General features: G+C 37.2%; 1 protein-coding gene across 1 annotated transcript in view; it reads left to right on the top strand.

Annotated features, from left to right (window-relative positions):
- Positions 1 to 25,058, top strand: part of PXDN (peroxidasin) — an 88,786-nt gene that overhangs the window by 47,107 nt on the left and 16,621 nt on the right. The window contains exons 7-18 of the mRNA XM_064447976.1: positions 880 to 1,049; positions 2,380 to 2,497; positions 4,613 to 4,782; positions 5,666 to 5,938; positions 7,280 to 7,396; positions 8,587 to 8,745; positions 10,862 to 10,974; positions 11,996 to 12,152; positions 16,404 to 16,512; positions 16,948 to 17,105; positions 21,616 to 23,119; positions 23,995 to 24,129. Coding sequence (XP_064304046.1) covers positions 880 to 1,049; positions 2,380 to 2,497; positions 4,613 to 4,782; positions 5,666 to 5,938; positions 7,280 to 7,396; positions 8,587 to 8,745; positions 10,862 to 10,974; positions 11,996 to 12,152; positions 16,404 to 16,512; positions 16,948 to 17,105; positions 21,616 to 23,119; positions 23,995 to 24,129 — 3,183 coding nt within the window. The remainder of the gene's footprint in view (positions 1 to 879; positions 1,050 to 2,379; positions 2,498 to 4,612; positions 4,783 to 5,665; positions 5,939 to 7,279; positions 7,397 to 8,586; positions 8,746 to 10,861; positions 10,975 to 11,995; positions 12,153 to 16,403; positions 16,513 to 16,947; positions 17,106 to 21,615; positions 23,120 to 23,994; positions 24,130 to 25,058) is intronic.

The raw sequence follows: 25,058 nt of genomic DNA, 5'->3' as shown, positions 1-25,058 counted from the left end.
ATAACGTCTGATATACTGGGAGACATCTGTACAGTAGCTTATAAAATAGTTTTGCTTGTTCTTGCCTGTTTTTCTTAGGAGAACAGGGAAGAAAAGATGTCTGGGCATTTTTACAAGTGGTTAAAAAAAGTATTAAAAGCCAAAATGATGAAAAAGTTTATGACCCACAAAGAGGTACCAAACTGAGATTGCTTTGCCATGCAGATTTATTTCCTTTATATATACAGATATATTTAATGGTACAGATTTCTGTACTTAGTGGTTTTTTTCTTACAGGGCCCTCCACCATAAAGTTCAGCGCTCCATGTAGTAACAGGGCCCTCCACTACTGGAAAGCAAGTCAACAGAATTTATGGTTCTTATCTCCAATAGGCAGGTGTTTTACAAAGTTACTGACCCGCTGAACTCAACGAGAGCTTAATGCTTAAATAGAACTATGGGTCTTTGTCTCAGTTGCCTGATCAGTAAAACGGGAAGTTGTAAAAATGTCAGGTTAGCTGTGAAGTTACTACTACAGTAATAAGAATTAAACGGAAAAAAAAATTTGGGGAGAATGTGAAAGTTCCTTATTTAAACAAAATTTGTATAACATCTAAATAAAACCTGATTTATTCATTGAATGCTGGGATTAAAAAAGAAACTTTGTTTGGATGCTTACTATGTTGAACACAGACCTACCCGTGCAGTAAAAATAATACGCGTTTTTGTAATAAAGACTACCAGAATGCATCTAAGCAAGTTACCATCACCTGTATTTCATATTGCCCCTTGTCTGTGTTCACAGATAAAGGTGTTGCTGGTATTGTGGAACCATTTTGAGCCTAACAAAATAGTTGGAGCTTGCTAACAGGTGTTGTGACTGCTTCTTGTTTTGGGCAGGCGTTTGGATTCAAACGCTCTTCACTGTGACTGTGAAATCCTGTGGCTGGCGGAGCTGTTGAAGACATATGCAGAGTCGGGTAATGCTCAAGCAGCAGCTACCTGTGAGTATCCACGAAGGATCCAGGGAAGATCAGTGGCCACGATAACACCAGAAGAACTTAACTGTGGTGGGTTTACCACTTCCTGCTGGCTTCTTTAATGTGTTAAATGTACCTAAACTGTAACTTTTTTGTTGTGTTAGAATTTGTTGTTCTGTTCTCTTCAATAACACTGACCACCCCTAGTCAATATTGGTTATTTCAAGAAATCTCCCTGTGTTCCTTCTCAGTTTTTGTCTGCTTCTGACAGAACTGATTGCTTTTACCCCTCAGCCTATCTTTAATGAAACAAATACAGCCATGTTTGAAATTTCTCATTGAGGAACTAAACGTGATTATCTGGAAAGAGTTTATTTCTCCTTTTTATATTTCAGTTTTGAATCATAAAAGGGTTGTCAACTAGGGTCTTTGGTGTTATGATAATATTGTTTGGTGTCCTTTATTCCCCTCTGTACAAGGGAAAGGGAAGAAGGAAGCTGGCAGAATTGCTCCTGTTTTCACAGACCTTATTGTTAGAAGTCTTGTTGATATTATTGGAATCGGGGTCAGGCCACTGGATCTTTTTTTTTCTCTGCTATACTTACAAGGAGTGCCCTGCACAGGCACTGAAACCCTCTGTCACTGAAGGATTAATGGATCAATCACTTATTGTAATCCCTTTGTTTGCCTGTATTCCTTCAGCTTAAGGGTACAAAGGCTTGGCCCCGTGGCCACACCAGGGTTTGGCCCTTCACCTCTTTTGTTCCAAAATCAAAACTCAGATTTCTCATGAAGCTATGGACATTTGCCTGCCCAGCCACGTGATGAGGCCAAGATACAAAATAAGTAAATTGGCCTTTTGGTTATGTGTTGGATATAATTCCGATCATGAGAATTATGACTGTAAGCGTCTACAGGGTTCTTGAAAAAGATAGTGAAAAGGGGATTTGATGCAAGAATAATTCACATGGCATCATCCTCTCTGCACATCTGCGGAGCCTGGATATGAAAACTGCAGGAAGCAAGCTGGACAAATTAGGAGGCAGGTTAGGCACTGATACTTATCTAGAGGAAGTTATTTTAAATGGCCCTTGTGCTTGCTGCTTTAAAGTTTTTCCTTCATAAGCAAATTGAGCCTCTGTCCAAATAAACAAAATAGCTACTTTAGAACCTGATAAAGATTTGCACAATCCATTTCCAGTCTGCTAAAAGGTCCTAAGGAATGATGGAGGAGGTCAGAAAGCCCACAATCACTCTTGCATAGGCATTAGTGTGTTTAATCCTGATTAAGCATATAAATATTTTAAGTTCAAACATTTGTGCAAAATGTTTTTCTGCAAGGTGTATGGAATATTTTTTATTTACCATTCTTTAGTAGTTTTAAAACAAGAGTTCTTTATACATTTTATTGTTGATACAGAGAGGCCAAGAATTACATCAGAGCCTCAGGATGTGGACGTTACCTCAGGGAATACAGTGTACTTCACTTGCAGAGCTGAAGGCAATCCTAAACCAGAAATTATCTGGCTTCGAAACAAGTAAGTTTAAAGAGGAAGAGAGAATCTTGATATAAGTATGTTTGTCTGGGTGTGTGTACCTTTCTGCGTTCATGTTCACACGCATTACATGCTAATATATGGAATAGTTACAGCAGAAACACAATTAAAAGAAGTATATTAAGAAATAATGGCCTGTATCTGTTTTATTAGAAATTCTAAACATTAAAGAGCTGATAACTTTAGAAACTATTAATTTATGGCTATAATATTACTGGTAAGGTTTTCAACTGTAGTAGTACCTGCAGAGTTGCTCACACCTGTAAGACTGTAAATCATTTACATGTAAGTACCAGACAATCCAATATGAACATTGCACATGCAGCTTGTGTATTTAGCTAGTGTTTGCATACTCAGTGCAGGTCTGTTTGCCTTACATTTTGAGGCAGAGCAAAAGGTACTTTTTTAAAGTACTCCAGCTGGATAAGAGTTAGGTTTCAGAGAAGGTCTTCCTTGAGCCCCAGCTTCTCAGAGGCAGCTTTCCTCTGAGATGTAGCTCCATACCAGGAGAGGAGGGAGATACCAATTTCCAGGCTCCCCAGACCAGTATATGGAAGGCAGGCAAGTGCTTATATCACAGAACTGTAGGGTAATTCAGGTTGGAGGGGATCTCAGGAGGTCTCCAGTGCAGACTTCTGCTCAAAGCAGGTTCATACCAGGTTGCTTTATCCAGCTGGGTCTTAAAAGCCTCCAAGGTTGGAGATGGCACAAGCTCTTTCTGGGCAACCTTCTCCATTGCTTCTCATCACGGCTTAGGAGATGAAGGAAAGAGCCTACAAAGGACATGCGTCTTTCAGGAGCCTGAGGTCCAGCTGCTCAAGCTCTGCCCAGTGCCTGCCTCCCTCTAGCAGCACTGGGCACAGCGCAGCTGAACTGGCCATGTGGCAGCACGTCACCCGCCCTTAACCTGATGTCAATTTACGATGTTCACATGAATTGTGGGTTTACCACCAGATTAATCAGACTTCGGCTTAATAATGCTCTTATACAAACGGAGAGCCTGATCTGGAAAATATATTCCCTCACATTTTATATTGGCAAATGAACCATTTTAGTTTGTTAGTTGCTGATAAAATGGAACAGAGTCCTCGTTCTGTACTTTTGTGCTGATGTCAGTGAGAACCCCAGTGCAGCAAGGGTCCAGCGCTTATGGATTATGTCAAGAACAGAGCCTTGAACTTGGATGGTATAATTATTTCATTAAAATTTTCTTTGGCTCATGTACTTTTTATAATAAACAAAGAAAACATGTATTCAGAATACACATATGAAAGAGTTCTAAGAAGAAATTTGAGCTTGGGGTGTGGGATTATTGACTCTGGCTTGTTTCCTGGCTGCATGAATGAGAGCAAAGCTCTTTCAAGGTAGTTGAATATGGCAAGATTTCAGTCAAAAGCCATTGACCTGTTGAGCGGTATGTTGAATAGATCAGCAGTCAGGCTGAGTTTTGTACATAGGAGGTGAGAACTCATCCCTCCTCTGTGCTTTCTCCATCATGTGATGAGGGATGGAGAAACAGTTTCTTTAATAAAAACCCTGAACTGTTCTTAGTTAATGTCACAGAAATGTATCCATGACATAGCCTGAAGACCTGATCTTAACTCATGATTCAAGCCAGTACAAATTATAATTATACAAATTTTCATTAGTGCTCCTTGAGCAATCCAGAGGTTGGCACAAAGATGGTTTTATAGCAGCTAATGCCCCTCCTAGTAGGAAGTATCTTGAGTGTTGAACATAAGTTATGTACTTCCATCGGGAACATTCTAAATCGATTTGCCAGTTAGAACGGCCTCAAAAGAAAATGAGACCAGGTATGTATATTGTGTTCACTTTTTGCCCTGTAAGCTTTTACTCATGAAAGTATTTTGCAGGTTTTTTTGAGGATGTAATACTTGCATAAGCAAAATTGGTTTGTTTTTTGGTTTTCCTCTTCTTCTCTTAAGAGAAAATGAAAAGTTCTATTCTTTTACTTAACATGCTAAAACTTTTTTTCCCCCAAGTTATTTTGGGCAATACATTTTGGGTTTTATTATTTGGCAGTTTTCTGTCCTTGTGATTTAAAGGTTTAGCTCCAGCAGATTCTTTTCCTCACAGTAATGAGCTCAGTATGAAAGAAGATTCCCGCCTAAACTTGCTAGATGATGGCACGTTAATGATACAGAATACTCAAGAAACAGACCAAGGCATTTACCAGTGCATGGCAAAAAATGTGGCTGGAGAAGTGAAAACTCAGGAAGTTACACTTAGATACTTCGAGTCACCAGGTAAAGAATATCAAGCTGGAGTTTTGCACTCACACAGAATTGTTGTGATAAGAAGATTGCTAAAAATAAGGTGCTTTGGCTCATGCATGTTCTTGACATGTAGATTTCTTGTGCTTGGGCACCTTAAGAACTAGATCATGAAGTTATTATACTCCTAGAACAAAAATGCAAATCAGCGTTGTAGAAGGGTTAGGAAAAGAGGCTGTTGCATTGCGATGTTGTTCAGTACAATAATATTCTCTCTGGATACGTGAAAACCACAAGCTTCTGAACAGGCTGCTTGTGAAAGTTTGCACAACCTGTGCAGCCATCCTTGCTCAGGAACTTTTTAGCCTGAATCTCTGTCTAGCCAGTGCCTCATGTTCGCAAGCACTAAATTCCTGTCCAGGACTGTAGTGTTTTTAAATTCCAAACTTTGCTGTGAGAAAATTTTGTTTTGACATTCAGCATCGGGTAAACTTCAAGTGTCACTGCAAAGCACACATGTAGTTGGGAAAAGTTACTAGAATGTAGCTTAAAGGGTTTTGTCTTTTTGTGCATTTACGGCAATTTTAGCCAGTTTGTTTTTGGGTGTCAGTGTCTGTGCCTCTGAAGAGCCCTCTATAAAGATCAGCAAATGAGAAGGAAATGTTTGAAAATTGTTTTAATGGGAGTTAAGAAAAAACATCAGTGCAATTATATGAGCTTTTATTTTTTAGCTTGATATTTATAAATGTCTGCAGCTAGATAAGGCTTAAAGTGAGGCAGAGTTTGCACCAAGATTAGAAGTATGTTGAACAGAGCTATTAAAAAATCCCTCAATTCCCCCGACTACTGCATTATTCAGCTAAATTAGTGCTATGTGAGCTAAAAATCATACTTGAGCATTACTCTTTCCTCACAGCCCGGCCAAGTTTTGTGATTCATCCGCAAAATACAGAAGTGCTAGTTGGAGAGAGTGTTACCTTGGAGTGCAGTGCGACTGGGCACCCTCAGCCACGAATTACCTGGACCAAAGGCGACAGAACCCCTTTACCAAGTGACCCTCGCATCACAATAACTCCATCAGGAGGCCTTTACATACAAAATGTGAAGCAGGAGGACAGCGGCGAGTATACCTGTTTTGCAACTAACAGCATAGATAATATCCATGCAACTGCATACATCATAGTCCAAGGTAAGTAATGTTAAACCAGGAGTGGCATGCTGTGAAACATACTAGGAAGAGCATAGTCTTTAGATTGTGTGGTTTTGTCTTTTTTTCTGAATTGTCTGAGCCAAACTAAAATCCTAAGAGTTTTTTTCTTTTAATCACACTATTCTAGTGTAATCCATAGGAAAGTTGGTATACATTTCACTCAAAGACATTATATGCTAGTTCTCTGAAAGTTAAGTTTCATTGATTATTCTCAGAAGTTAATCACTGGTGTTTTGAAATGTTTACTTCTTATTATGTTCTGTTTTCCTGTAGGAATAAACATGCAGTGTCAAATTTGTGGGGTATTAATTTTTTTCTGTAACAGGCAGCAATCCTAGAGATCAGAATTTTTGCCTGGAGTACTAGAAATGGGAGTTCCAAGTACAGATCTGTGCTGCCTTTCTTTGGCAGACACTTCAGGGAATGTGGGAACATTTTCTATTGAATTTCATGGAAACTATCACTCTGCCAGCTGAGGTGTTAGCATAGCTTTTCTGCAAAACAAAGTCAAAAGTACCCTAACTTATTGTGACTGCAATAATTTCGGTATTGTATGTCAATAATATGAATATAAAGTGCTTCAAGAAGAATATATCAAAAGTCTCCTATATATATGGAGGATATTTTATGCAAATGTTTTTATGCTGGAACTTTTATTTGCAAAACATTTTGAGAAACCTTTGTTTCTGTTCTCATGTTAAGATCTCTAGCTGGCAACGAGTTTAGGTTGTAAATTCTTTGTTAATAAGTTCAGTTTTTAAAGCTATACAAAACAACTTGTCCACGTGGTTTGTTCATTTATTATTCACCAATGGATGATTGTGTTTTGAGAGCTGAATAAATTTTCTCACACTGATAATGCCATGATGTTACTGCAGGAATTGGCCCACACTCCACTCACTGCTTTCCTTTTGTGTAAAGAAGAAAACAACTGGCTCAGGATGGTTTTGACTACATTGCATTTTCTCCACAATTTAGCTGAGGATTTTTTGAGAGAAAGAGAAGAAGGTATTTTTAATCCAGGGAACACTCTGTGTTTGATTCTGCAAGTCTTACCGTACCACTTATTTTGAATCTATGGCAGTAGGTCCCAGAGGCCTTCACTGACGCCAGGGCCAGGTCGTGAGGGAGATGTTCCTATTGCACAAGTGGCTGCCTTAACTCTCTGTCCTATAGCTGTCACCATATACAAGAGACCCATTAGCATCTCTTTTCCACCAATATGAGCTACTCAAGTCACACAGGAAATGGTACGCAATTTCAGACAGTTGTGCACTTCTCAGTTGTGGTTTTTTAACCAGTTCATTTTCTCTTCTGTAGCTCTACCTCAGTTTACTGTCACTCCTCAAGACAAAACAGTGATTGAGGGACAAACTGTTGACTTCCCTTGTGAAGCACAAGGCTATCCGCAGCCTGTTATTGCCTGGACTAAAGGAGGTAAGCCTGTTCTGTTTTTACTTTTAAACTATTAGAATAGTTTAGCTGTCATTTTGGAATCACTCATGCATTGAAAGGAATTGCATGTACTTCTTTAGATGCTTCAGTCTGTGAAGGAAACAGGGCTCATCTCTTTCTGCTCTAGCTATAAAAGACAAGGTGTGCCACAGAAGCTAGCTGCCCAAGCATTTTTCATTATTTAGTAAGAGTCACTAAAATATATGTCTCCATAATAGATTCCTAAAAATAAATGTGTAAGAAATATGAGACAAATCACACGTGGCAAACAGTGCTGGCTTTCTGCAGAAGAAATGGAAATGACTGTCATTAACTGGAGACTTGAAATTAGGTGGGATGTATTCTCTTCAGAAACCAGAACAGTCCAACCTGTAAATGGCATCGGTATAACTGCGTCTCTGTCACTTAATGTGCATTGACAGGAACACTGGGGTACACTCTGCTGACTGTTTATGAGATTGTGGCTGTAAAGGTATTAAGCCAAATCCAGGGGGAAGAAATACTGTAGTGGATGTTTTATCAGTAAGTAAATATTCCAGTTGAATGAAACGGAATAGCTCTAGCAGGCAAAACAACTCTTGGGGAATTCTATGTTATGGTAGGTAAAGCAGATTTTTAACAAACTCTTGATCATTTTGATGTTGATAATGTCCCTGTTTTTCCCGCTACCAAGATTGCTGCAATCAAATGAAATGTCTAGAAAGAAAGAAAAGGGTACAGACACTGAAGTACCTTTTGTTTAATTTTCATTATATTCCATTCTTTCAGGGCTGTATGTATTTTTATCTGGATTCTCTTAGATGGCCTAGGCAGATGAAATGAATTGTGTCTTACACACATGGCAATAATATGAAAAGAACAGTAATACCCGTTGGTGGTGTTCTTAAGATGCCTTCTCATTCAGATGCTTTATCATGCTCCTTAAACAAAAATATTTATTTCTACCACAAACAGAGAAGAGATCAGGATTATGGTCGTGTGCATGTGTATGTTTTGTTTGCTTTGCATGTTTATCTTCTGAGCAGTAAATGTTTCAAACTTTGTTTTTAAGAGACTTGAATTTTTTCCAATGTTTTCTCAAATTTAAAATCTTCGTATTTCCCTTTTTCTGACACAAAGGGACTTTGTTCTGCACTGCTATAAATAGTAAATGCTGTTGCTCTGTGTTTCAGGAGGCCAGTTGTCTGTTGACAGAAGACACTTAGTTCTATCCTCTGGAACCCTAAGGATTTCCAGGGTTGCTCTGCATGACCAGGGACAGTATGAATGCCAAGCTGTCAACATTATTGGATCTCAACGAATTGTTGTATACCTGACCGTACAGCCTAGAGGTATGTTCTCCCTGTACAGCTGCTGAAAAAAAGAAATATTGAAGCTTACAGTGAAATACACAGTACTGTGTTTGGGTTTTTTTTTCCTAAAATGTACTATTGAGAATTAATTATTTTTGATGGCACAAAATGTTAACATGAAGTAGTTGATTTTGTTTAGAATTAAAGAAGCTTTTGAAACAGCTTGAATAGTGCTTGGGTTTTTCTTTTTCCTGCATTTTACAATGATCCTAAGTTGCTGGTTTTGAATGATAAGGTATTTTATTCGTTTATTAGTTTATTAGTATCATTCCTTTAGAACAGTCTCTCTTCTGTGAAAGAGGTTTATCTGATGTACTCTTTTTTGTAACGAATGGAGGTTTGCTTTTTTGATGACAGTATTCTGATTCTTGGGAAAGTATTTTGTTTTGTGAAAAGACCAGTATCTTATAAGACTCTATGCTATCAACTAAATAGTGTTATTAATAAAATGTTTTGATGTCCAGAAACAGAATACTTTATTTTACAACAGCAGAATGACCTTCAAAATGAAAAGTCATTCCATATACTTCAAATAAGGTGACACAGAAAAAAAACCTACTTCATTTTTCTTCTGCTTTTCTTCAAGTACATTCTAAGTAAACTACTTTGAGGATTAATTAGAATCATATTAATATTTATAATTTAGTTCAGTACTTTGGTATTTAACTAAATTCAAGGAGATTAAACATTGAATTCAAAGCATTTCTTGTTAGTGACCTCATTTTAAGCAATATTTTAGTGAAAGAAGCTCAAACATCTTCCTGAGCTTTGATGTTTGTCAGAAAAAAAATCCATTGATTTTGCTTACTTGAGAGTAGTACTGGGAGATTGATTTGTAAAAATGGAGATTTTTTTTTCCACCTACGTAAAATTGTTGACTAAAATTCTATAAAACAAAACTCAATTTTAAAAAGTTTTATAGCCTTCCAGCTGTGTTAAACTTCACTGCACCTCAGTAAAATTTAATAAAATTATGTTTGTGTAACTCAGGTTGCAAAATCCAGTCACGGAAAGATAGTAAATACAAGATTGAAGGCTGCATATGCAGCTTGAAATTAGAGCTCTCCATATTTTCATTGCAATGCTATTTTCAGTTGTGCAAGAGAACACTTTTTCTTCTGGGCTTCTAACAAAAGGACTGTTCATTTTTGGAATGTCTAGTCAGTGGTCATCATGGCTAAACAGGTTAATGGTCCAGGTCTGTTTGCTGGCATCACATTGCTCACATCCACAGAGCCAGACTCTCTTAACCTCCCAGTGCTGGACACCTGCCTCTGGATCCCTTATTTGAAATGGTTTCTGGTCCTTGATAGCCATTTGCCTACAAACAGTTTAACGCCAGGGCCAGATTTGGTTGGTAGTATAAATGTATGCTGTGTGGCCAAATACTCCTCTGTAAAAGCATAGCCCCCTCCCACTCCCCACTGATATGTTACAGCAGAAATATGATTCTTAATATATTCATAATCTTGTATGTGCTACTCATGATGATATCTGAGTGCTGGATGTCAATCTGGATTTGAAGGAAATTAGGATTAAAAAATGCATTCATTTCCTTCACACAAGATTTAGGTAATGGTGTACCCTGTGTCCTTAAAATTGAAGGTGGTTTTTGGATGCTTTAAGGCCTAAGATTCATTGGAGTTGGAGCATGGGAGCTCTGTGAAGGCTTAACACCTCAGCAAGTCAGGCTGGGGGAATCACAGTTGGATGAGTTGTGGAACATTTTCCTTTTATCGTCTAAGAAATCTCTGTTGTTGCTATTTAAAAAATTAAAACTTAAAATTGACAGTGGTGGATGGATGTACATTCTGGTGACTGTTCAGATATAGCTATTAACAGAAATTTTTTCAGAGCTTTTAATTTAGGGAACTTAAGTGGTTTCGGCAACTACTAGCCTGTTTGTTAGAAGTTAAGATTACTTAAAAATCGGCCTGAAGCAGACATCAGGAATAAGGAATTTTATCGCTAAGACAAACTTTGAAGCAACTAAAAATGTGCAGACAGAATAGGGTTATAGATTAAGAAATGTTTTCAGATCGTGTTTTACACAAATTTTATGTCAGACCTTGTCAATGTATCATTTTTTTTTTAGTGACTCCTGTATTTGCCAGCGTTCCCAGTGACATGACAGTGGAGGTCGGCACAAACGTACAGATTCCATGCAATGCTCAAGGAGAGCCGGAGCCAGTAATTACATGGAATAAGGTACTAGATATTTGGTTGTTGCAGAAAGGCAGTGGCCTTTCCATCTCTTCATAACTAGCTATTTAAAGTGCATGTTGTCAAATTATTGCTTGCTCTAGTGTCTGTAAAGATTACCTGAAGTTCAATCAGCAAGTCTTCTTTAATACAGAGCATGTATATAAATACCAAACCTGAATCTTAAACATGTAAAAATATGTATGGAAATATGGTTATGGAAATCATTATACAGATCAGCTAAAATTCATAATGTAGGTCTTAAAAGGCCTATGTATTTTAGTGACAGTTCTTTGCAAATATCCTATTAATAGTCACACTTTCAATGATATTAAAGATATAAAGCAACCAAAAATACTGTATTGCTGAGCCCTTTGACACTGTTAGGTTGATGCTTCAGCCAGGACATGTTTCAGTAACTCTTCGGTAACTTCTCTGTGGCTTTGATTTACATTGGTGCAATAATTGTTATATCAAGTTATTAGTTAGAGTTATTAGCGGAGTTACTAGTGAATTAATGGGTTGCTAATATTGAACTTCAATTTTCCTGATTATCATCTTCTCTTCATTTAGTGAGTGTTAGAAAATGTACTCTAATGTACCTTAAATAGCTTTTAAATGCATAGTACATGGAGAATTGATACATATAAAGCTCTTGAGATCTTCTTCAGTTGGTTACTTTTTAGTAAAATCAAATTTATATGTTCTCCAGAGGTGCCATCTTATTTTGGGGTCTTAAATTGTATGTGGTGAGGACCTATAACTATTAAAATACTTTGATATATAGTAATGATAACTTTTAAAAATAGATAAATACACCGTACAATTTAGAAGTACATGCAAGTCCTCCTGACAACGTATAATAGTGTGTGAGTTTTTTTATGTAATTTATCTAAGTCTATTTGACTATTATCTTGGCATACAAAATGGAAATATAAATTGTAAAATAAAAGAGAAAAAGAAGACAAAAATTCAGGTTTGAGAACAAGGAGTGTTTAGAATAATTAAACATTGTGCTTTGCTGCAGGATGGAGTACAGGTAACTGAGAGTGGAAAATTTCACGTTAGTCCAGAGGGATTTCTTACCATTCGTGATGTTGGAACAGCTGATGAAGGTCGATATGAATGTGTTGCCCGGAATACCATAGGATACTCTTCTGTTAGTATGGTGCTTACTGTTAATGGTAAGGTGTCTGAATCAGAGGTATGAGTTCTAACTCTTAATAGTTTTATTCTAATTGCTTAATTTGTAAAATGCAAAAAAGTTATTAAAATGTTAAATTCTTTTATTCATATTTTTCTTTTTCTCCCATAACCATCTCCTTTTTTTCTTCCCATTTCATTTAATTCAGGCAACTGTCTGCACAGATGTAAGATAGGAATATGTCAGCCAGAATGTCTTTAGGCATTAAGCTTCAAAACAAACGATGCTTTAGGCTCCAGTTAGTCATACTACTTTCCTCTTGAGATATTATTCAGTCCTATTAGAATTTGCTAGTCGAATACAGTGTCTAATCTTCAGGGATAACTTGAAAAAAAAGTCCTGTGGCATCTTTAAAGGGGCACTTACAGCACTTGGTTGAAAATTAAGGCTGCAGCCATTGTGAAAGAATATAGGAAGGCAATAATAATCTTGTCATGGTTTAACCCCAGCCAGCAGCTAAGCACCACACAGCCACTCACTTACTCCCCCCACAATGGAACGGAGGAGAGAATTGGAAGAGTAAAATTAAGAAAACTTATGGATTGAGATAAGAACAGTTTAATAATTGAAATAAAATAAAGTAAAATAGTAATAGTAGTAGTAATAATAATATACAAAGCAAGTGATGCACGGTACAATTGCTCACCACCCACCGATGCCCAGCACGTCACCGAGCAGCGATCGCTTTACCCCGCTGGCCAACTCCCCCCGCTTGTATACTGAGCGTGACATCATATGGCATGGACTATCCCTTTGGCCAGTTTGGGTCAGCTGTCCTGGCTGTGCTCCCTCCTGGATTCTTGTGCACCCGGCAGAGCATGGAAAGCTCAAAAGTCCTTGACTAGTGTGAGCACTACTTAGCAACAATTAAAACATCAGTGTGTTAGCAACATTATTCTCACACTAAATCCAAATCCAAAGCATAGCACTGTACCAGCTACTAGGAGGAAAATTGACTTTATCCCAGCCAACACCAGGACAGATCTTAAGAAGCTGAAGGAGGAAACAGGAAGAAAAGGAGAATATTTGACCTTGTTCTAATTATTTGAAAGTAGTAATGGCAGATAATAGTTATCAATTATTGATATGTAATGATTGTTAATAAAGCAGCCAAAGAGGCTAAGGAAAAAAACTTTGTTACACAGATTGGCCCTAATGCTTTTCTGACTTATTGAGTAAAAATGCTGATTCTTCGGACTCGTTTTCATGGAAAATATTAAGGAAACTGTGATTTTTTTTGTCTTTCAGTAGAAAATATGACACAATGTTTTTGTATAATTGAAAAATGAGTATTGACCAGCGATTTATTTAACATATTGAGTATTGTTTCCCAGTGTCATGTCTGGTGTTCTGTATTTTGTTTACTAAATTCATAAATGTGCATCAGTGATTGATTTTTCTAATGTATTGATTACCATGATATCAATCACATGGTATCAATAAAACTGTGATGCTTCCTGGCTTAAGTTGCTTTTAGTAGACTATCAGTCTATCCCTTCCTCTATCAAAAGTAATATTTCTTCAATCTGTAAAGATGATTTCTGAGAGAAAAATAGCAGGACTGGGAGTCATTCAATGATAAGTTTTCTTTTACATATAGGATGTCTACGAATGAAAGTAAGTCCATAAAAATCAGTTAATCTGGAGATACACAGAAAAAAAAAGGGTCCTGTTTAAAAAAAAAATAAATTAGCCAGATCTCAAATCAATAAGAGCTCTGAAAAATGAAACCATTAATTGAACTATAGCCCCAATCGAAACCAGTTTCATTCACTTAGTGCAGGTGTCAACCGCTCATTCTCATCTGCTGAAATTAGCAAAATACAAAACTTGGTGCTACCTGATCTGCCATATTTAATTGTAATGTGGTTATTTTTCTTGTAAACTGTAGCATCAATAAACCTAAAACTAGTGAAACTACCCTTCATTAATCTGCATTCAGTCTGAAACTGTAAATGATGTTTCTCTTTAAAACTAGTGGGATATCAGATACTGTTTCTCTGTGGTTGCTGTAAAAATGAATCTGTCAGAGAAGCAAGGAGGACAAGTGGACAGATTATAAGTACTTGATACTTGCTATTTGGATAATATTAATAATGACATAGCCAGAAATGCTTAAAAACTTGCATGTCAACATTTCTTTTAGACCGTTAATGTTTTACGAATGTTCCTAATGCATAAAAATCTTTTCTTAACATTGAGACAGAATAAAGGCAAGTGTATAGAAGCTGAGGGGCAGGTTTTGCTGGCCATGTTTGATAATATTTTAAAGATGCTCTTCTTTTGCCATTTCCTCCTGTCCTTTTCTGTTGTTTTGCAAGACAAGAGGCTGTGTGTGGATTACATTTTTGTTGCTTAAAAGAATTGCATTTTTCTCCCCCTGCTGCATCCTCCTTCCCCAAAAAAGGTATTGTGTGAAAGGCTTTCAGGGAGCTTTAACTTTTAGTATTATCAGTCTAAAAAGAGCACTACTGGCAGCAAATAGTCTAAACAAAAATAAAGTACAGTATAGTTAATGTCTGACCAAGACTTATGGTTCAGCCCACGTGTACCATTAATCAGAAAGCTAGCTCTGCAAAACTTATCTGAATTGAACACCACCAAGATTACGTCTACCACACACAGCACTAGGGAAGGTAACCAGCCACCGGATTTTTACAGTCTGCAGCGTTGCAGTGTTAAAATGGTTCATGGCATGCAAACAGTCACTGAAGCAACTGAAATGAGGGTAACAAACCGTAAATGATATTTCTCCTTAAAATAAGTAGCTTATCTGTAATATTTCTCTATGGTTGCTATGAAAATGAAGCTGTCAAGCAAGGAGGACAGTTGGTAATTAGGACACATCAAGGACTGTTGCTGTTAGGCACTGTGGAAATGGTCAGCTCATTTGGGATGCTGGGAATATGTTGTCAGCAGCCCAAGGCAGCTGGCCTCAGGGCAGAGGAAGGGGCTTCAGCTATAACTATAGAGTGCCAGGGACTGTTTTATTTGACAGTATAGATGGTTAAGTTCCAGGTCCAGACTCTGAAACCTGTATAGACAGAGCCTAAGCTGCCAGTTATGGAGGAATAATGAAATATTGCCTAGAAAAGAAAGAAAACGTCATTAAAAGCTTGCAAACAGCAGTTTTAATGTCAGCTGATTTTGTACATCTGCTGATTTTATTCCAGTGTATTTGCTTTGGACTTTTTCCCTACTTTACCCTTCTTCCTCTGTGACTCCTCCAATCTAAACACACTCTGAAGATTGTTAGCTGTTGTCCCTGGATCTGGTAGTTCTCGGTTTAGACTGGAAGGAAGGTTATTAGCCCTAGATACGTTGTACAAATGAGTACTTTATAAAAATGCAGATGAATGGCCCTATGCATTAGTGAGTTTCCAGTATTATGCAGAGTTGTTAAATAGCTTTTAACCATGTGATTTTTAACATAGAATTAAAACACTAGATAATTTTAAAGAAGGAAACAAAGTAATGATCAAAATAAATAAGATATGTATAGCCTTTTAAAATTAATGTGTGTTGCTTACTAGACTAAGCTCAGGAGAGGAGCGATGTTAATTTACTGTAGCTATTTGGGAAAATATAAAGTTCTGTGGGGTTTTTTAAATTTATTTTTTGTGTGTTTTATTCATTGTTTTGTGAAATCTCTTTGGACTTATGTGATGTATGTGTTCTAAAAGGCAAACTAAGTCTGGTAGTATTTTCCACTTCTTGCAACACATTCCTGTAAACCTTTTAAATTCTTACTTTGAATTCCGTACTAATTCAGTACTAACTGAAATCAAAGGGAATACTTGCACTGATTTCAGTGGATATAGGTCAGTCTTTTGATACCAGCACCTGAAAGCTGATAATACACCACACCAGAAAAAAACCCTTAATAATAAGTTTTTTTTGCTTTGGTTGTTTTTATTGGAAATTTTAGGACTAATTGATGGACAGTTAAATGCTGTATGCGTTTATCTTCACTTTATTTTGTTTTAAAATTATAAGTAGTCTGACTCCTAAACTTATATTAACTTCTGTTTTAAATGAATTTTGCTATACTGTACTATGCTTGGATAGAATTCCAAAATGGTTAAGAATTTTATATTTGGACGAACTAATGCTTAAAGAACAGGGGTTTACTTTGTACAGCTGAAATGATGTCGTGTCTAGACTGTTTTATAGAAGTATCTTTTTGTGTGTGGCCATTTTTGCAATAACATGTGAATTCCTCTTTCTGTAGTCCCTAATGTCAGCCGAAATGGAGATCCTTTTGTACAAACATCAATTGTGGAAGCAATTGCAACTGTTGACAGAGCAATAAATTCAACACGTACACATCTGTTTGACAGGTATCCCCTTCTTTTTTTTTATATTGAGAAGTCAAAATGAATTTTGTATATACTAGAAATAATGGAACATTTATTAGGCAAGAAGTCATTTTATTATTTAAACTACATTGTTAACATCTGGTTAGTTCTGGGAATACTAACAGTTGAACATGTAAGGATTGCTATTGTTTAAACATTCCTGATGTGATCTCTATTCGCTGCAGCAGTTCTGCTGAGATGATGTGTATTAAAAGGCTGCTAAATGTTTAATTGCTACTAAATGTTTAATGTTTTATTATTTTATTAAATATATATTATTTTTTGTTTGCCTTCCATTTTGAGATGAGAATCCAAGGTATGTACTAATGTTGCTGAACATTTGCGTGATTTATGTAGTGTTGTTATTTTGTAATTCCTGTGTACACTTACTTTTTTTTTTTTCAAATTATCTATCAGTCGTCCTCGTTCTCCAAATGATTTGCTAGCCTTATTTCGATACCCAAGGGATCCATATACTGTTGAGCAAGCAAGAGCTGGGGAAATATTTGAAAGGACATTACAGCTTATTCAAGATCATGTACAAGATGGTCTGATGGTTGACCTGAATGGAACAAGTCAGTACTCTTTCCTTATTTTTCTGCATTGAAGTGTATTTGCCTTCTTAAGTCGTTATACATCAAGATACATTTATTTTCTGAGTCCCAATTGCAGAACCATTACCTTGAAATCAGTGGACTATTTGACTTTGCAAAACTTTACCAAATCTATGTGTTTGCCCAATTCAGTCCTTGGTTTGCACATTGCTACATTATAGTGTAACTCGGTTTGTCCGAACTCTCCGAGTAGAGTGTTTTTATCTTTCCTCACAGTGACATATAGGAAAAGATTCATGTTCAGATTCTTCTACTGGTCAGATTTGATAAATGGAAGTGCATAATGCATCCTGTTTGTTAATTCCCTGCGTGTCATTTTTTTAGGACCATTGTTTCATAGCAAAACAGACTTTTCTGTTATGTATTTAAAATAATCAGTATTTTGCTCATGTTTCTTTAAGTAAAACCGTTTAGCGTTGGCGTGCCTTGGCAAGGAGAAAAGATGATATAACAAGAAGGATTTGTATACTTTACAAACCAAGGCTTCTGCATGTACCACAATAGTATCCAGAGAATTGCTTGCCACTCATTCTATAAATGCATATCAAACTAAGCTAATTGTTTCCTTTAACACAGAATCTGATGTAATGAGAAATACAGTTTTTGCTGTTTTTTATAAATAGCAGAAAAAAGCAAGGTTTAATATTTCTGCCTTTTAGTTACTGAAGTCCAAGTTCAAATTCATGAAGTCCAGCTGGAGCATGTACAACTAATGTGCGTAGATATTTGTGTGGATAAGCTTGAGACATAGAACTGAAGCATTTGGAAATAATGATAGTTTTAGGAGAGCTTTTGAGACCTGAGACATAGCCAAAAGCTACACTGAAAATCTAGAGGAAATATTTTTACTTATCGTATTCTTTTAGATGCTTATAATTGAGTAGTTACTGTAACTTCCGAAAAATTTAACTCTGACCGTGAACCTGGCAAGTGTTTATAAGACCAAAGACTGCAAGTTTTCTGGAGTACTTTAACATTTGCTAGTAAAAGCAGCTTGTTATTCATTATTAGAGCTGAGTAAATAATTTGTGATGTATAGTTTACCACAAAAACATATTCAAAATTCTTTGAAGGCTTGTGTTTTATAAAAGCAACCTGATTTAATTTGGTTCCCTGATTAGATGCATATGCAAGCATATTGAATATAATACTAGGAGTATATGAAATCTGATGTGTGAGAATTGCTTGACTACTTTTTACTAGGATTTGTAATAGTGAAGTTCAATCACCTAGTTTACCAAAAACTGGCATTAAAGCATACAAATACAAATTAATGAATACAAAATCAGGCAACTTTCTGTGATACTGAGGGTTCTGTTCACAACCATTGCTTGCTTCTCAGCTCTGCAAAATCCATAGACACCTGGCTTTTAGGAAACATGATTAGTAAAATAAATCTGTTTTCATTTAAATAGCCTAATGCTCAGATTTTAATATTCATATTTGTCTTTACTTGGTTTTATTTCAAAATGCAGAGCCCAATGAAAGGTGTTATTTAGCACTTTTGCATTGGGAACAGTTGAGAAACTCAACAATTTCCCATTCAGAGCCTTTTTAAGGAGTCTTGGAACATTCCAAAGAAAGACTGGAGCCAAATTCTCCTCTGCAGCGCCAGACTGTATAACAAGGGGAATGGCCACAAATGGCTGCTTGGATGGTTCAGACTGGATGTTAGGGAACACTTTCTCATCAGGAGGCCAGTGCAGCACTGGAACAACTTATCTAGAAAGGCTGAAGAGACTTCGGAGGTTTTCAAGCCCACTAGACAGGGATACAGCTGAGCTAATCCAGTGCTGGAGACAGCCTTGCTTCAAGCAGGAGCTTGGTATGGGTAAAGAGGTCCCTTCTAATCACTATTCCTATAACTCCATGAAACATCTTCCTTGCGGTTTGAAAAAATATAGCTAATACTATATGAATTGAGCTAGCCAGCTTCTAAGCACTGGAAATATTCAGCCCCCAGCCTTTCAGAAAGCAGAGCCAGACTTAGTGCCTACAATAGGAGGGGTAATTAAGGGTCTGAGACTGACATTTATGGCAACCTCCACTCTGCTCAGAAAGCCATTGAATCTGATCCATAGATGAGACATTGCCTCCAACTTGAACTTCTAAACAGAGATGCTGAACCTTTTATTTTAAATTGGTAATGAAGGTCATTCCACCCAAAGCAGTCATAGTCAAGTTTTGCTCGCAGCTTGATTCCAGAAATGTGAGTGGCAACCAGGATAACAACAGCAGACAAATGTTTATATAAAGACCGCATGAATAATGATCATAAGGAAAGAACTCCATGATGAATGAAGATCATTTAAAAAGGAGTGTTAAAAATAAGATAGTTTTCTGGGTGTAGTTTTAAACAGCCCTAGTAGCCAGTATATTATAATATGTTATCAATAATATCCTCAAAGAGTGTATTTTGTTGCATTACCCAGTGGCACTTCATGGTTTTGCTCTGTAGTTTATTTTTCTTTTTCCTAGTCTGGAGTATTCCATAGAATAATTTATGTATGTCTACAAGAACAGGTTAGTTTTGCCTAATGCAAGCACTGGGTCTCTAATATCTGCGTTGACTTGTAAACCACCTGGAGTACACGTAGCCTGAGGCTGAGAAAACATAGGTCCCCGGACTGAGCACAGGTCCTGTCCCAGCTGAGCAGCTATGAGCAATCCAGTCACTTTCAAGGCAAAGACAAAGAGGGGCTTTAGGTGGTTTGGTTGAAATTGCCCTGCATTGTAGAAATTGGCAGAGAGCAGCAGTGTGTCTAGTACACATTTATGTGTTGATTATAGATGAAGGTTGGTATCTTTGCAGACATGCTGGGACTCAGCTGCGGACTAAAAGGAACATTTCCCGACTGCGCGTAATTAGCCTGCACTGACCTCTTGCAAAACTGCATTCAGTTCATATTCTTGAGTGGTTACCATCATGATGGGAACCCCATTAGCCTGTGGGAACACAGTACGACTGTACGCTCACTCATTTCCTTTTTCCCTTCTGCCTTTATTCTGCATGTTCAGTTTTACTCTTGTCTGCAAGCTTTCCAGATCAAGAACCATGGTGGCGTATGACCTAGTTAGCTAAAAGTACATCTATGCTGCCAAATAGTCTACCTCCTGGGCTCTCTCCTGGATCCTGGAACCTCACTCATCCACGCTGTATATCTATTAATCACTCAAGGTGTGCTTATGCTTTGGATCAGCTGGGCCCATTTGAAGTGAATCTCCCACTTGTCCTGTGTACTGTGCTTTGGTGTGAGTTGTAGTATGGTCTTGAACAGTATGGATTCTTCTCAGATTAAGTGAAAAATGTGGTGCGGGGCCACATTCAGTCCAGGAGAACAAAGTAAAGCTTTTCTGAAGGAAACCTGTTCCTGTTGCACAATGGATACAGTAAGGATGTCTTTCTCAGCATCAAAAATTTCATTCTACGGACACATTTCTGTTGGTCTACACAAGCTGGTAGTGTGTATATAGCCCCAATTAATGACTTTTTTTTTTTCCTGAAACGAAGCCCAAATGTTTCTAAAAAAAAGTCACTTTTAGAATGACTCCTAATAGGCAGCATGGACAAGGCACAGCGTGACTGTTCTGCTATTTGCACTCACCCAGCGCTGTACTAGGAGGCCTTATGGTCTTCAATCCTTCCACATGCCGTCATACCACAGCAGAGATCATGGAACACATAGCCTTAGTCTGAAGTTATAAAAACATGATTCAAATGAATTACGGTGTATATTTTCTATATATTATTTTTCTATGAACTGAGAAAAAAAATGCAGGAAAGCGATAAGTATGTTGTAGTCCCAGAGGTGAATGGTGTGGATTGGAGAGGAAACCTGTGCCAAGTGTTAAGCAAACAGCAGTTTTCTTTAAAAACTAGTCCTGGGTAATGTGAATGTGAGTTATTGCACACCACTTGTCCTAGAGATCACTCCTCTGTTTAGTTATATTGCCTGTGGTTATTTTCTTTTGTGGTTTTTGTTGACTTTTTTTCTTAAAATTCTGCAGCTTTCACTGTGATAAAGCAAAACAAAATAGTAATGTTCAGTGAATTATCAAGTCTCAAAAGATAAAGTCTTGAAATCCGTATAAATGTTGCCGACAGTTTTTAAAATGCTTTTACTAACATGGGGAAAAATTCCCATCTGTCTCAATATAAGGCTTTTATTTCTGAAAATATCTCTGCTTTCTTAAGTGACCAAATAAGTAATACGCTGCTTTTATGAACATTTTGTAAAGGTTGTACTTGAATTAGCATTTTACAAAGATCCCTCCTGACCTAATAGTGATTGTTGCTCAAATGGCCTAGTGCTCTAATACACATACATATGTGATTATTATTGTTCCTTTTAAACAATAGGGATATTTAATCTGGTGGGAAATGCAATATAATGAAGTAGCATTTCAAATAAATTTGAAATTTGAGTCTATGAATTCTGTGATTTTCTCTCTGTCTCTCTTCTGGTTTCAGGTTATCACTATAATGACCTTGTATCCCCACAGTACTTGAACCTGATAGCTAACCTCTCAGGCTGTACAGCCCATCGACGAGTGAACAACTGCTCAGATATGTGCTTCCACCAGAAGTACAGGACACACGATGGAACATGCAACAACCTTCAGCATCCCATGTGGGGTGCTTCTCTGACAGCCTTTGAACGTCTGTTAAAGTCGGTCTATGAAAATGGATTTAATTTGCCTCGGGGAATCGAACCCAAGAGGCTCTCTAATGGCTACGCACTCCCAATGCCTCGCTTGGTTTCAACTACTCTGATCGGAACGGAAACAATAACTCCTGATGACCAGTACACTCACATGCTCATGCAGTGGGGTCAGTTTCTTGACCACGACCTTGACCTCACTGTGGCTGCCCTAAGCGAGGCCAGGTTTTCAGATGGTCAGCACTGCAGTTCAGTTTGTACAAATGATCCTCCATGCTTTTCGATCATGATACCACCAAATGATCCCAGAGTTCGAAATGGTGCACGCTGCATGTTTTTTGTACGCTCCAGTCCGGTTTGTGGAAGCGGTATGACATCTCTGCTGATGAATTCTGTGTACCCACGAGAACAGATCAACCAGCTGACTTCATACATCGATGCGTCCAATGTGTATGGCAGTTCAGACCATGAAGCACTTGAAATCAGAGACTTGGCAAGTCAAAGGGGTCTTCTGAGACAGGGCATTGTACAGAGATCTGGCAAGCCCCTTCTTCCATTTGCTACTGGCCCACCAACAGAATGTATGAAAGATGAAAATGAGAGCCCAATTCCCTGCTTTTTAGCTGGTGATCAGCGTTCTAACGAACAGCTGGGTCTTACCAGCATCCACACGTTGTGGTTTAGAGAGCACAACAGAATTGCCACAGAGCTACTGAAACTCAATCCACACTGGGACGGTGACACTATATATCATGAAACACGCAAAATTGTTGGTGCAGAAATGCAACACATAACATTTAGCCACTGGCTACCTAAGATCTTTGGAGAGGTAGGCATGAAGATGCTTGGCGAATATAAAGGTTATGATCCCAGTGTTAATTCTGGCATAACTAATGAGTTTGCAACTGCCGCTTTTAGGTTTGGTCACACACTCATTAATCCTTTTCTGTATCGACTGGATGAAAACTTTGAACCTATTCCACAAGGCCATCTACCTCTTCATAAGGCATTCTTCTCTCCATTTCGGATTGTAAATGAAGGAGGCATTGATCCACTTCTAAGGGGATTGTTTGGTGTTGCTGGTAAGATGCGTGTCCCATCACAATTACTCAATACAGAATTAACAGAAAGACTCTTCTCCATGGCACGTACTGTGGCTTTAGATCTGGCAGCTATGAATATTCAGAGAGGCAGAGATCATGGAATTCCTCCCTACCATGATTTTAGAGTTTACTGTAATCTTTCTTCAGCTCAGACTTTTGAAGATCTGAAAAATGAAATTAAGAATCCTGAAATCAGGGAGAAACTTAGCAGGTGAGCCTGAGGTGAAGAAAAATAATCAATTACCTAAATGTGCATGCAAAATTAGTAGCTAAATATCTTATCTAGAAGAAAATACTTGTTAAGAAAGAGGTAAAGGATTTTTAAAGAAACTTCCATCCGTGCTAGGAAATAGATGTGGAAAATTCCCACATACGAACAATTTCTCCACTTCTACATCTCTGTGAATAAGAAGTTAATATTTACTCTATGTGTTCATTAAAGCATTGATTTGAAATACCTGGTTTTATAAATGCTTTTAAATATTATGTTATTTCAGTGTAAGGTCATCTTTAATGCCAGTCTCGTGCAAGTATTTGCATGCTCGGTTCCGTCAATTTCGTACACTAAAACAAACAGGAATATAATTCACTGTATTTTCATGTGGACATCCTTCACTACCAGTAATGTGTTCTTCTTTAAAGTGTCAGTGTTTGAAAATAAGTCTTCAGCTACCAGCCACCTCTAGCTTATCTACACAATATCAGACAGAATTAATCTCAACTACAGTAAAAGAAAAAGTGTACAGAGGGGCAGGAAAGAGAAGTTATTGAAAAAGAAATGGTTCTAAGAAATCAGAAGAAAATTCTCATTTTCTAGAACTAGGAATTGTAGCATTTCTAGTTCTATTAGAAGAAATGAAATTGTGGGGTAGATTTGTAGACCTCTGTAATGTTACTCACATATACAACCTACATTGCAGGGTTTCTTGCATATAGACCCACAGGTAGTTCACAAAAGATGTGGCACTGTCACTATCATTTTTACTGTGAGTTGTTCATATGTCTTGCCCATAGTTTTACCACATACTGGTTATTTTGTAAATGTAAAATATCTGATACTAAATATTTGTGGTTTTCTATTTATAGGTTGTATGGTTCACCACTGAACATAGACCTATTTCCTGCTCTAATGGTAGAGGACTTAGTTCCAGGGAGCCGACTGGGGCCAACTTTAATGTGTCTGTTAAGCACACAGTTCAGGCGTATTCGGGATGGAGACAGGTAAATGGAAACCAAAAGTAATTTTAAATTGAGGAAGCTTAATAACAGTGGCAGTGTCTTGTTTCCAAATGAAACTGCATTTTATTTTAATTTATTATTTTAATATGTAATTGAAAAGATGAGGAATACAGGTTTAAAACCCTGCTAGAAGCTAGGATTAATTTATTTTTTAAATCTGTTACTTTTTGTGGTGAATATGTCATACTTAACTCCAAAAAGCACCACAGCCAACACATCCTTTTACCAGTTATTCAAGTCATTTACCTTTCTGAAAATTTTATGTTACTCATCTCCTTTCTTTGGTATTTAATTTTATTGCCAAAGGGATTGTGGTGGTTGAGACACTTCCACCATCTCTGTTACTTAAGCATGGGTTGAAAAAGTGTCACTTTGTCTATATAACCCCTATACATGTTTCAATACAAGCAGTCTGTGCACCAAAAGAGTGTTTAAAGCAGACAGGTTATCCCAAAGAAAGAGTTTGAGAATTGCTCTTAAATTACTTTACATGCACATTATGAGCAATTTATCATTTTCAGTTTCTACAGTACCTGAAATAAGAACATTGCTGTTGTTACAGCAGCCAGATGTCCTTTGCATACTTTCATCACACTCATTTGGAATCTGAAAAATCAACAATTCCCTCATTTAATGTAATTTGTGACCTAGAATTCTGTTTTTTGTGTGGCATGAAGGTAGAAACTCTTATGCTGATTAGTCCCATCCTAGTGAAAAGGAAACAGAGAAAGAATTAGGAAATTAGATTTGATTCACTTTAACTAATGTTATTTGCTTTATGTAAGTTATAAAATTGCTAGTATGAGTACTTTTTTATGTTTCTGTAGTCAATAACAAGCCTTTTTGTATGCGTTTTTTAAAAACAACTTTCTTATGTAAAATCTGTTTAAAAAATAAGCTGTGAAACGTAA

Source organism: Phalacrocorax carbo, chromosome 3 (genome assembly GCF_963921805.1).
Source record: "Phalacrocorax carbo chromosome 3, bPhaCar2.1, whole genome shotgun sequence".
NCBI lineage: Eukaryota > Metazoa > Chordata > Aves > Suliformes > Phalacrocoracidae > Phalacrocorax > Phalacrocorax carbo.
This window is presented reverse-complemented; position numbering and strand designations above follow the sequence as displayed.